Source organism: Pteropus vampyrus, unplaced genomic scaffold (genome assembly GCF_000151845.1).
Source record: "Pteropus vampyrus isolate Shadow unplaced genomic scaffold, Pvam_2.0 Scaffold391, whole genome shotgun sequence".
Taxonomy (NCBI): Eukaryota; Metazoa; Chordata; class Mammalia; order Chiroptera; family Pteropodidae; genus Pteropus; species Pteropus vampyrus.
In genome coordinates this window covers 767000-780820 of record NW_011889172.1, presented here as the reverse complement: position 1 = coordinate 780820, position 13821 = coordinate 767000, and the positions used below count along the sequence as shown (strand labels likewise).

General features: G+C 45.0%; 1 protein-coding gene across 5 annotated transcripts in view; it reads right to left on the bottom strand.

Annotated features, from left to right (window-relative positions):
- Positions 1 to 9732: 9732 nt before the first annotated feature.
- Positions 9733 to 13821, bottom strand: part of PDE4A (phosphodiesterase 4A) — a 43250-nt gene continuing 39161 nt past the window's right edge. For all 5 annotated transcript variants that reach the window (XM_011380265.2, XM_011380264.2, XM_011380268.2 and 2 more), the window contains one exon: positions 9733 to 12323. In XM_011380265.2, coding sequence (XP_011378567.1) covers positions 11643 to 12323 — 681 coding nt within the window. In that variant the 3' untranslated portion in view covers positions 9733 to 11642. The remainder of the gene's footprint in view (positions 12324 to 13821) is intronic.

Sequence of the window (13821 nt, the reverse complement as noted above, 5' to 3'; positions counted from 1 at the left end):
CCTAATGTGCGTGCCTTCCAAATTCAGTGAAAATCTATCTGGTCTTTTCGTTGTGCTTCAGTTACGCAGACTGAGCTTTTTCTTTTATAGAGGTTCCTGAGTATTAAAAGGACAAGGAGGTTCTTGGGAGTTTTCTTAGGCAAAGGGCTCAGCATAGTCTCTTCTGATGAACAATACGTGTGGCCCAGATCATTTTTTCTGCCAATCAACTATTCATATGGGGGGCAGGGAACGGGGAAAAGAAAAATGAAGTATGGTCTCGACTACAGGCACACCTCGGAGATATTGTGGGTTTGGATCCAGACCTCTGTGGTAAAGCTAGTCATAACTGTTGATGGAGGTAGAGGGTCTAGCTTTCGACTTATAAAAATGCAATAGCTGGGAAGCACAATGAAACAACGAGGTACACTTGTGTTGGGGAGTTCATGGATGCTTCCCAAGTAGCTTAGAAAGGAAACATTGGATTCCTTCTCTTCCAGGGAAAACCTGGTACCTCCTGTCTCAGCAGCCTCACTCAATTCACCTGAAGGCAACCTTAGTTGAGCCAGATTCTCTGGTCCTGGTCCAAGGTTTTTATGGGACAAGAAAATAAGTCCATGTTGGCTGCATTGAATGGATGAGGGAGAACTAGGAATTGCCAACCTAACACGTGGATGGCCTTTTAGCATTTATAAAGCATTTTTACACATTGGTTGGTCCTCAATAGCGCTCTGAGCAAGGAAGGGCAAGCCTGAATTCTTTACAGATAAGAAGCAGAAGTTCAGAGAAGTAACTTGCCCAAGGTCACGTGGCCACTAAGTGGTGGAGTTCAGGTTTAACCATTCTCAACACTCTGTAGCACTGTGTTTGTGAGAACGGATATTAAAGAACTTTCATGGGGTCAATGTGTATAGCAGTGAAAGTTCTGGAAACATTAATTGAGAATAGGGATTTACGTGGAATGCAGTTGCTAGAAGTGACAACACCTACTCCAGAGTCATATTTCCTTCCAGAGGGGTTAAAGCCCTGGTCTTGAGGTCAAGTTCAGCTGTTTCAGTAAAGCAATTTAGGTATCAGCAGTCAGGTGAACATCTTATCTGCAACAATGGTACTTGGACACCTAGTGGGCACTAGGCTTCCGTGAGCTGCTGGACCAACAAAGGTGGGTATTTACATTTACTTTCTAACTCCACAAAAGCAACTTTTTTTTTTTTTTTTTTAGTCCTTACTCTCCTGGGCACTGGGGCTACAGCAGTGAACAATCCCCAGATGATCCCTGCCCACAGGGTGGGCACAGCTTTACTAGATGCTGTTAGATCGCCTCCAAAGTGGTCATAACGAACCATATTCCTGCTGTTTTCTAGAAGTTCCTTATAAATTTATACACAAGTTTATCACTTTTCCTTGATGGTTCTCCCCTTTTGTGTCATATTTAAGAAAGACTTGTGGTTCTTGACATTTTCTGTAGCTTCCTTACCCATTTGTTATTGTTTCCTACCCATAAATTAATTATTCTGCCTAAATTAACCAGAGTTAGTTTTTATTGGTTCTGTTAGAACCAAGAATCTTGACTAATAGAGACATCAGGAAAATTTAAAATAGATATCGTCTTCATGTATAAGTTTTGTTTTCACACTTTTTAAATCCATTTGGAATTTGTTGGTATGCATAGTATGAAGTAGGTATTTAATTTTTTTATACAGATAGCCAATTGCTGCCAAACATTTATTTTCAAACCATTTGTTGACTGATTCATTCTTTATTGATAGTCGTTTTGTTTTGTATTTTAGGCGAGGCAACCCTTGGTTGACCTCACAGATTGCAAGGACCTTGTCATCTTACAATCCCTTATTTTTTTACACTTACAGCACCTGGTCTCCCTAGGTGGTCTCCCATCCAAATACTAACAAGGCCCGACCCTGCTAAGCTTCCGATATCAGATGGAATCGGGCTTGTTCCAGGTGGCATGGCCATAGACTCTTTACTCATAGTTTTGAGATGCAATCCCAGTCATATACTAAATTCTCATATATGCATAAGACTCTATTGTTTTTTTTAAAAATATTATTCTGTTTGGTTGACCTAAATATCCATTTTTGCACCAATTTCATTGTTTTAATTATTACAGTTTTATAACATGTCTTAATAGCAGGAAGAACAAGTCCGCTCTTTATTGAAAAAAAAAAACAGTCCAGGCTGTTATTGCATATTTTATCCTCCTTATGAAGAATAAAATTCCATGAAAAATAAAAAATTTTGATTGGATTGCATAAAAATTATCAAGTTGGGGAGAAAAAGTATTTTCACAATTTTAGATCTCTCTGTTCATGAACTTGGTGTATCTGTTTAGTAAAATCTTCTTTGCTATCATCAGGAAACCTTTATAATTTCTCCACAAATTGCTTGCGATTCACTTACTCGTGGGAATCTTATAAGGTTTTGTTGCTACTGTCAATGGGATATCTACTCCTGGATCCTTTTAAATTGGTTTTTCTGATACATAGGAAAGTTGTTGATATAAATCTTCCATTGGCCTCTTTGCTGAATTCCCTTATTAGTTCTACTAGTTCGATTTATTTTTCAGCAGATAGTCAAGTCATGTGCAAATAACTGTAGTGTAATGTCTTTTCCAGGTTACATCACTCATTTCTTCTTCTTGTCTTACATTAGCTAAAACTGTCTGTACGATGTTGATTAGCAGTGGTAATAGTGGGCATAGTTGTCTTATTCCTAACTGTTTCTAATGTCCCACCATTAAATTTGATGTTTGCCAAAACATTTTCTGTAACCTATGCCTTAAGTTATGCTGGAAACTTTATCAAGTTCAGGAGGCTCCCTTCTATACCTAGTTTTTTTTTGTTTGTTTAAAATCATAAATAGTTGTTACGTTTTTCAGAGGGCTATCATTAAGTAGGTGAGTGTCAAGAAAATGCATTTCTAATAAGTTCCCAGTTGATGCAGCTTGTGTAGGGAACACACTTCGAGACACATGCGTGTAGAATAAGAACAACGGGTTAAAGCGCATTCTGAGAAACAACATTTAAGTAGTAGATGGAAGTAAGAGAAGCCTCAATAAAAACATAAGAGCAGCAGAAAATTATGAGGAAAACTAAGAATAGTGTCACAGAAGCCAAGTAGAGAAATAGTTGAGTACAAAATGTTTTAAGGAACAATACTACTAAGTGCAGAGAGGTTCAGAAAGATAGAGACCCGCTAGAATTGGTGATTGGAAAGTAAGCTTGAGAACCATTTCATTAGAATTGTGAGGAAAAAGCAACAAATTCCTTTGATAAATATTTGTTGAGTGCCTCACTGAATCATTGAGAAAAGCTGAAGAAGGGAACATCTCTTGAGATGTTAGGGTGAGGCAGAGAAAGATGGAATGATAGCTGGAAAGGAACATGGGGTCTGGTGGGGGATGGGAATTCTGCTGTTAAGATTCAGAAGACAGAGCCCGTTTGTAAGCAGAGGGGGAGTTCCAGTATAAAAAGGTAATGAAGATGAAGATGAAAGACAGGATGGACTCATAGTGATGGTGAGCAAGTAGCTCCCCACTCCCAATTACCCGGATGATGGCTAAGGTAACTTTTAGCTCTGTGAAGGGCACTGAAGTTCTGGATATATAGAGTCCTTTGCTTCATGCAATACAAGGTGCCTTCAAGTCAAAGAAGATCTCCTCCCTTGGGAGTATATTCTGGTTTTAAAACATAAATGTTAGTGAAAATATATATTGCGGAAGATAGAATTTAGGAAAATAAAAACATCTAAAAAAAGAATACACTAGAGTCAACAGACTAGGCTTGAGACCCATATCTGGCACATAGAGCAAATCTCTGTGGCTCACTTTTGTCATCTGTAAAATGGGGATGATAACAGTACTTAGCACCTGGGAAACACAGTAATAATACAATAAATGTAGTGTTATTGACTGGATATGAGGTAAGTAAGTACTGAAAACCTGTGGTGCTAACATTGATCTGAATTATCAAGATTGTCAAAGTGAGAATGATAATAATAACGTTTAATGGCCTCAGAGCTCTTTACCTGCATTACTTTTAATTCCTCACTGGCTCTCATTACCTGTGAAAAATCAGTGCTTCCACCAACCCATCTACCTGTCTTATTTTGTGATGATTTTGTTGCTCTCCATGACCCTCAGAGCTTCCCCAGTATGGGAAGTTCAGTCTAAAAGGAGGCCAGCACCCTCTTGTGGGCCTCTGTATGATAAGAACTATTTCTAGAGAAGGAAATTTAGAAAAGGAACAAGACTGGATGAGTCAGTCCCAGGGTATAGAATGTCCTTGACTTGTTCTTATTTTTTTTTTTTAAATAAGCATTCTTAGAAACTTCTGAGAAAACTATATTTTTCATAAATCAAATACAACTGCAAATGCATCCAGGAAGCTCCCTATTTAAAAAGGACTCTCCCTCTTGTGAGCCCCTGCACCACATCCACACCCGCAAGGTTGTAACTTTGATTTTATTAAGACACAATTTAAGCAAGGCACACAGGAACACTTTTCCGACTACGTATCCCCGGATTCTCTGGGACTTAGCTGATCTAAACAACTTTGGTGGGAAACTGGAAACTGAGCAGCCTCAGCTGCTTCTTTGCCTTCACTTGTTCTCAGCTTCAGGGTCAGGGAAGATTAATTGCATTACTCAAGGAGTTGGCGTTTTGTTAAGTTTCAGATCTTGCATGTGGGGTCCCTTTCATCTCTAGGCTGTCTTCCCTTTACATATCATATTTTACTTTCCTTGGCCATCTCTCAGTTCCTCTAAGGAGTTATCAAGTGAAGAGTTAGGGCAGGAACAACAAATATTTCAGTGCCTGTCATGTTCCAGGTACATTGTAGAGACAACAGGGAGTAGAAGACATGGCTTCTGTCTCCTGTAGCCTACAGTCAACTAGGAGGAGAGACAGATATTTGTATGATTGTACATTAGCAAACATACAACCAGAAAGCCTGAGAAGTGCTCAAGGAAAAAGTAGCTTGCAGAAGTCATAATGCATTTTTCTTGTATTCATAATTATCTTCTATTTTTCTGTCTTGTTTGCCATTTTATTTACTGGCATACAATAAGAACTTCACACATATTTGAATGCTGAGTAGATGAATTCTTGTTCACAATGGGGGTACAAGAAACATTTTTGGGATTGAATGGAATTGGTCAGGTCTTCCAGATGCTTCTCCAAGGGTGTGGATTTTGCCAGCTCTGTTTAAGAGTAGAGCTACTCAGCCTGTTAGGGTTTCATTCAACACAAGGAAGACTTTTTCACCTCTCTCTAACCATTACCATCCGATCTTTTGAAGCTTTGTGGAATAAAGTAATCTCTGTTCCGGGTGACAGTCCCTCACATACCCAATCACTCTGATAAGTACCTGCTGACGATATCAGGAACTGTGAGAAGCACTTGGTAAGTATTTTAAGGTAGCTATAGATCCTTCCTGCAGCTCTCATTTTAGGACAAACAGCCCTAGTTCTTTAAATGATCTCATGTGATATGGTGAGTTCCTTTATCAGCTAGTTTCACTCCCCACTCCCATTACCCCCCTCCCCCCGACCAGCCAACACTTTGAGGGTGATCCGAGTCTTGCTTTCCTGTCTCCCCAACTGGGGATAGGGGAGCTCAGGAGGGGGCTTCGAGACTTCTCATATATACGAGAACCACTGAAGCCCTTGCAGGGATGTGCTTCAAATTAGTAGAGAGGAAGGAGTTACCCTCAGAGAAAAGGGGGATGATGGGTCTTTTTAGGGTGTGGAGATGGCCGTGACAGAATACCATTGGGAGAGGGGGGACAATGTTGGGCCCCTTCCCAGGAAGGAGGAACAATACTGGGGACCCTCGAGGAAGGGGGGATGACCTGGGGACTCCTTTGGAAGGGATTAAGACATGGAAGGGGATCCCTCCAGAAAAGATGGTGACGGTCAGCGTCTCCGTCAGGAAGGATGCCGGGGCCCCACCAGGAAGGGGACTGAGACCAGGGTCCCCTCAGGAAGGGCAGTCGATGCCACGGAGCCCTAAGGAAGTGGGGAAACTCTGACGTCTTGCTTTCTCAGGAGGAGACGATGTTAGGGTTCATTTCAGGAGGGAGAGAGGACGCCGGGATGGTGTCCTCTTGGGAAAGGCGGACGTCACAGGAGTCACTCTCAGGAAAAATAGGTTCCCTCAAGAAGTGGAAAAAGATGCCAGGGTACACTCAGGAAAGGGGGATGACACCGGGATCCCCTCAGAAAGTGTGAAAAAAACGCTGGGGTCGCTCTAAGGAAGGGAGTGACACCAGGCCCCCTCCTTCACCCTCCGTAAAGTTGGTGTAACCTGCCGCTGTCTGATCTCCTCGGGTGCCAAAGGCGAAGCGGAAGTGCTCCTCATTGGCTGCCTTCTCGGCTAATGACAACTGTGTCAGCCAATCGTAGTGAGGGAGAAAAAAAGATTCCCTCCTGTTCTTGCCACGCCTCTTGTTCAATCTGCGCTTGCGCGTCTTTCTGGTCCTGCTGCAGTTCCTCAGTCCCAATCTAGGGGACGCTCGGGCCCTCGAGCTCCCAGCCCGACCCGTGTCTGTGACCCATGTTATAGCAATAGTATCTACTTTATAGGCTGTTGTGAGAATTAAGTGCTATAATTTACGCAAAACAGTGTCTGGCACATAAGTAATCTCCTGGTAAATCTGGGCTATTATTATTTGCATTTTACAGCGAGGGAAACTAAGTCACAGAGCAGGTAAGTAACATGCTCAGACTAATAATCATTAACTGGTAGAGTAGTAATTAGAACACAAGCAAGCAGAATCCAGAGCCTGTGTGCTTATCTACCATGATTTTGTGGCTCCAAAATAAACATCGGCTATTTCTTCTGATTATGAAATAATCTTCCTTTTGATTGTAAAAGTAATACATGCTCACTGCTAAAACTCAGAAAATATCGAAGACTACAGAATAGAAAACACAGATCTCTTCTAATCCCACCACTGGAGAACTGTTAATATGTTGATGGACAAGCTGTCTCTTCTATGCACATATTTTTTAGCAGGATCATATAATGCAGAATGTTTTGAAACCTGCTCTATGGTAAACATCTTAGCATTTCAGTACAGACCTACCTCTTTGTTAATGGCTGCATATTATTCCATTGTGACAGTGAAGCATAATTTAATAATTCTCTAGGTCAGACATCTGGGTCTTTAATAATTCTTCACTATTTAGACCAACACTAGAATGGGCATTTTGTACCTGTATCTTTAGGTTTTCATCCAACTGTTTCTTTAAGATATTTTAAAACTGTAATGGCTGGGTCAAAATGCATGCACAGTTGTTATGTTTTTGATAAATATTGTCAGACCACTCCTGGAAAGCTCTGTGTGCCAACTTCTGCCAGCACTAATGAGCTATGAAAGTGCTTTGCCCACCCCAGGATGGTCCATTTTTTCATTATTTGCCAATAGATGAAAAAAAAGAGGGGAGGGGAAAGTGCTTGCTTTTATTTGTACTTCTTTATATTTGTATGTTGTGAAAGAGGAAAAAATGTTACCCACATCTCAAGATTTTGAAATAAAATAGCGATAATAATATAAAAGTATTGGACAGCCAGGTGAAGTGAGATCCCTGCCTTATTTCCAAATTTTCCTGACATTGTGAGATCACTTCTTGGCCTCAGTTTCCTCATCTGCAAAATGGAGCCTATGATAATGTATACCTCAAGGACCCCTGGAAGGTGGATAAAATAATCTTCCTAATGAGTTCAGGGCCCTCTAAAGGCTGGGAGAGGTAGAGCCATTTGCCCAAGACCATGAAGCCTGTAAGTGGCTGATGTCAACTTCAGAGACCTAACTCCACCCCTTCCCCAGATCCCCTTGTCCTGTTCAAATTTCAAAGCTTCCCTGCCTCTGGTCATTTTTTGTTTGAGGAAAGATGAACTCCCCACCAGGAGGATTTTAAAGAGCCAGCTGATGGTCACATGCCGCCTCTGCCCTTTGACCCACATTCTCAGATTGTCAATGCGTCCTAACTCAAGAGGCATTTGGGACATCACGCCTGCCCTTTTACACTTGGGGAAACTGAGACCTGGAGTAAGAAGGCTCACCCTGGCCCAGCCAGCCATCCCCTGCAGCCCTGGGGTTAGTACTGTTGCCTCCTGACCCCCAGCCCAATACCCTTTCCCCGACTTTGCCTCTCTGAAACACCCTTGGGGAAAGTCTGTGACTCCTCTTTGCTTCTTGCACAAAGTTCAGATTCCCTGGAAACTTCTACCAATTTTTCCAGCTTTGCTTCTCCCCTCTGGGTCCAGGCTGCCCCCACTCCTGTGGGCCAGGATATCAACTGTGACTCTTTAAGCCACAGTCAAGTAGGCAAACCTTTGTATGCACTGAATCCCCTACATTCACTCTCTCGCTTAAGTTCCAGAACTATGCAGTCTGATACAGTAGCCATTGGCTACATGTGGCTACTTAGTATAAAGGAAAATTAAAACTCCTTTTCCTCAGTGGCACCAGCCACATTTCAAGTGCCTAATAGCCACATGTGGCTAGTGGCTATGGTGTTGGATAGAGCAGACATAGAACATTCCCATCATCATAGAAAGTTACACTGGACAGCCTTGCTTGAGACTGACCCTGTAAGTCTAAGATTTTCGTTATCCCATTTTACGGATAAGACAACTGAAGGTCAGAGAGATCACGCCCAAGGGCACATAACTAAGAGCTGGCAGAGTAGGCAGGTCGATCTTTCCTTGGGTGCAATGAAGCTGGCCTCATTTTGTTTCAGAACACATACGCTGTGAATGTATACACCTGCTGATTACCACAGTGCTTAACCACTTACGCACTGTGCATATTTGGGTGTCCCTCTGTTTATTACATTTGAGGCTGCCAGTATTCTAATCTGAAAGCCCGCATCAGAAACGCTTCTCCTATACACATCTTTATCCACATGGGAAGTTTTGCTCATTAGCATAATGAATGTCAGTACCCTTTGATTAATAAAATCTGGGGCTTGTTAATTAGCCTTATAAAGTTTGGGAAAAGGGGCTCCCGTGGGTGGAATTAACAGTATTCAAATATTTAGATTGGTTAAAATGAGACTCACTCACTCCCGAACCTTATATGAATAAGTCAGAAAAACAGTTTATATCCAAGCCCATTCTGTGTCCAGTCATTAATTTGGAGGGTTCAGCTTATCTGATACCCATAAGGCTTACAGGCCTGAAGCAACGCAGTATCCTGCCTTTGATATATTCAGATTGTTTCTTGGTTTTGTTTTCATGCAACGTGGTTGCAACACCAACATGGAGGGAATGCTGGGAATTCATGGAATTTACAGGTGTAAATTCTCTTGTGCCTGTTAATCAAATTTAATGTCTGCACAGCAGAATTTGACCCCAGATCTTTCATCACGACCTGGCAGACAGGTGGTAGAGGCCTCGTCCTGGAGGTTTCCAGGAGTGAAAGAAGAACCCAAGAGTTGCGTCAGATATGTTCCATGTGGGAAAAGGGAGGTTTACCTGTGTCTGCTGGCCTACAAACACTGCGTCGTCTGGACATTCATTTTACAACCTGAAGTTGCCTGTGGCAGGAGCTAACCCAGGCCTGGAGGCTGTCTTCCGCCAATCTCCTGGCAAACCACTTAAGTTCTATCTGCTTGGGGAGCGGTAGGGACAGAGCACCCCCCTTCCTCTATCCACGACCCAGGCAGACAGTGCAGGAGAGGCTTACTCCGAGAACCAGGGTGGGAAAGGAAGCCACATCAGCCAGGAAGGTAGGTGAAAGCCTCAGTTTAATTGGAGACAAGATCGAAGGATTGATTTTCGATCAACAGACTGACTGATGTATCGTCAAAGTGGACAACACTCAAGCAGCTCATGGGGGTCCTGTGCCCCCCTGGAGAGAGGAGCCCTGATTGAGGGTGTGGGTCCATCTCAACAGATGCCAGTCACGCCTGGCCCTGGGGTGGGGAGAAGGGCAGGCTCTGCCTAGCCCTCACCCCCTAGATGAACCTACTCCCCATCAAACAACAGCACTGAGCCCACCCTTTCGGGGTCTATGGTACAGTTTGTATAATACAGCGGGAATGGGGACACTCCCTCTGGGAGACCCCCACCCCTCCTTCCCCTGATTGGGTCAGCAGGGAAAGGGCAAGTTTATTTTCCCTTTTTGCCTCTGTAGAATAATTTACAAACCAACCTTACAATATGTACAAAAGAAAGAAAACCAAAAAAAAAAAAAAAAAAAAGGCCCACTCTGGTTGCTGGCTGGGACAGAAACTAATTTCACTACAAAAATGAACCCTGTACAGCGTCATGGGGGTGGGAGCAGGTGGTACTCCCCAGTGGGCTGGACAGACAGATGGAAGGCTGTGGGGAGAGGAGGCTACAGTACCATGTGCTCAGAATTGGAGGGGTGGGGGCGATGAGAGAGAGAGGCCCTGCCCTGTCCAGCTGCAGAACCAGCTGCTGGGGGGCAGAGGAGAGGGGACAGAGGGAGTCTTTCCTTCCAAACAGTCCCCCATGGCTTGGAGAAAAATGGCCTTTCATTTGTCTGTCGTATTGCTAGGGGGGATAGCTAAGGGGAGACAAGGAAGCTTGGCTAAGTGGGGACAAAGGATAAATGACTTTGGTGCCAGAGTAGGAAGGGATGCCCAGAAAGGGAATGTGGGTGTACACCATTATTGCTTCCTCCTAGGGCAAAGGGTTGGGGAGGATGACAGGAGGAGGCTTAGGGGCTACCTAGGATGGGGGCTCTGGGCCTGGCCCCGCCCCACCCAAGGTGCAGGTGGGAGCCACTGCAAGCCCCTCTCCTACGGGGAATCATTAAGGCAGAAACAAGAGGAGAAGCAGCTGGGAGGGGGTGCAGCTCAGAGCCGTGCCCCCCCAAACGGAAAAAATTCAAACAGAACCCAAAGTGGAAAGGAAGGGGGCGGCAAGTGGAGGGAGGATCAGGCCCTCCTAAAACCTCAGACCCCAGGCTGGTGGTGTGAATATCCCTCCAACACCCTCTCCTCCCAGCATCCTAAGTTTCACAGCATTGCTGTGCCCATCCTCGAGTCGGTATTGCCAGGTTTGTGCAAAATGAGGCGGAAGACTTCTGGATGGGGGAGGGCATCGAGCCTGAGAGGGGCTGGAACTGGGGCCTCTCACCCTGACCCCCCCACCAAGCCCTGCCCAGAATGGCTATTCCTGGCTGGGTTCTAGGAACCCTCCCAAACTCAGGAGAGCCTGGAGGGAGACCCTGTGCCTGCTTGGGCCCAGGCGGAGAGCCAGAAGAGGCTGGAAGACTGAGCCTGGGACCTGGGTTTTGGGGGTGAGGTTGGAGATGGACGAGGGGAGCCAGGAACAGGAGCATCTACAGTTGCCGTGTTTCATCCTGTGTGTGTGTTTTTTTTTTCCTTTTTTTTTCTTTTTCTAAAAATGTAACAATTAAAATTCCAAAAATAAAACCCCTTCCAGGACCTCAGCCCCTGGTTCCCCAGGCCCCACCTCCTAATGGAGGCCCCGTGGGTGGGGGTGGGGGTGGGGAGAAAGGGGAAAAAAAGAAAAGAGAAAAAAACCCACTTTTCTGTTTTCTTTTTTCTCAGGAGGCCCAAGAGTCTTAGAGGCAGTGGAGGAGGCAGTTGGGGGGTGATGGTGATGAAGGGAGGCAGGGAGGGCAAAAGAATGTAGGGGCTGTGGCTCAGATAGGGCCTCCAGCAGACCCCCACCTGCCAGGAGCTGGGACTGTGGGTGGCTCCTCGCTGGATGTCCCTGTGCAGGCACAGCACGCCCTCTTGGCAGCCTGTTGCTCTTTCTGGGCCCCCACCTCGGCCGCCATGGAGGGGAGGCCCAGGAGGCCCGGGGCCTCCTCTCGAGTAGGCAGGGTCCTCAAGGCAGGCAGATAAGGGCTCTGAGGAGAAAGGGCAGAGGGGCTGCTGCAGCCTACAGCATGTGCGAATGCATCTGGGGACGTGGATTCGTCCCGGCCTGAGACCGCACTGTCTGCTTGCTGTGTCAAGGGCGCTTTCTCCACCTCCACCTCCACCTCCGTGGGTGCGTCCTGGCCGTCGACCTCCAACAGTTCCTCAGCTGGGGACGTATCCTGGGCCATAGACCATTCCCCAGCTGCACCCAAGGCAGAGGATGCCTCCTCCTCCTCATCCTCCTCCAGTGTCAGCTCAAACTGGAACTTATCGGGTGGGGGTGGATGGCCTGGCCCCCTGGGCTCCTCCTCTGGCGGTGGTGACGGGCTCTGCCGAATGGTGCTGTAGTACCAGTCCCGGTTGTCCTCCAACGTGTCCAGGATCTCCTGGGCATCTGGGTGAACAAGGTCAGCCCATGTCTCCCACAGCGGGTGCACAATGTAGTCGATGAAACCCACCTGGGGGAAGAGGAAGACAGTGTAAACCCGTGGCCTGCTGGTGCAGATGGCACCACCATGCTGCAGGATCTAATGAAATTTAAAAGATGCTGACACTATTTGACCCAACAATCTTGTTTCTTCAGATCCACCCTGGAAAAACTCTTGCATAAGTAAGAAAAAAAGACCTACATGGGATGTAAACAAAAACTGGAAACACTTCAATATATATATATACATCAGTTGGGGATAAGTTTTTTAGAAATGTAGTATGCCACAGATATCCATGGTAGCATTTTTTGCAAAAAAAAAAAAAAAGAGAAACTAGAAATAACTTCATGGCAGGCTAACACCCTGGTATCATCTTTCCTCCTTTTTGACAGAATCTTGATTTTTCTTGGGAGACACAATGCTTCCAGCTGAAAATTACATTTCCCAGCCTCCCTTGCAAAGAGAAGATGGCCATGAGACCACCTGTAGATGGAAGATGCTGGACGCTGCCTCAGCTGGCAGAGGTCTTTCTTCCCTGGAATGTAGCCAGGATGGCTGGAGCTTCAACAGCATCTGTGACCATAAGAGACATTTCTGGGGATAGAACTCCCATGCTTTGGATGGTAGAAGAGAAACACTGAATGCTCTGGGGTGCCTGCCAACTTTGTGGAGCCAGAGAGCCAAATTCCCTTCTCTAAATTTTTCTTACATAGAAGAAAAAAAAAAAAGCCTTATTTTGTTTGAGTCACTGTGAATTCCTAACTCCTGAACACTTTAATGTCCATCAACAGGGGAATGACTACACAAACCATTATCTATCTATATCCGTGGGAATACTACACAGTAGTGAAAAAGGATGAACTAAATCTTTGTGTAGGAACTTGGACAGATCTCCAAGTCATTGTTGAGAAAAAAAGACAAGCTGTATAAGATGGGCATATATTGATACAATTTATATTTTTAAAAAAGCTAAACCCACAAACCATTACTACTAAGTTGCCTGTGAAAATAACTACATACTAAAACTATGAAACTGGTTTTCATCGGGGTGGCAGTGGGGAGGTGGGGGGTGATTTGCACGCCCAGGGGACATTTGGAAGTGTCTGGAGACATTTTTGGTTGTAATGCCTGGAAGGGGAAGGTGCTCCTGGCATCTAGTGGGTGGAGGCCAAGGATGCAGCTCAACAAACTGCAACGTGCAGGACAGGTCCCCACCAGGGAGAATGATCCAACCCCAACTGTCAACAGAGCCGAGGCCGGGTAACCCTGGCCTGGAAGGGAATACTACCGAACTGGAAAATGTGGGTCTCACTAGGAAGAGACTAGAAGTGGGGAGGGTGAGAAACTCTTATTCACACTTCAGTGTTGAATCTTTTAACAGATTGAGTTCCTATCCCGCTTGTTAAACAGGCACACAATGAAGACGAGTCATTTCACCTTGCTTCAAAATCCACAGAAAATCAGGGACATCAGTGGCCTGGTTACGATATGGGAAACAGGCTGAACCGACACAAGGTCTGTAACTAAA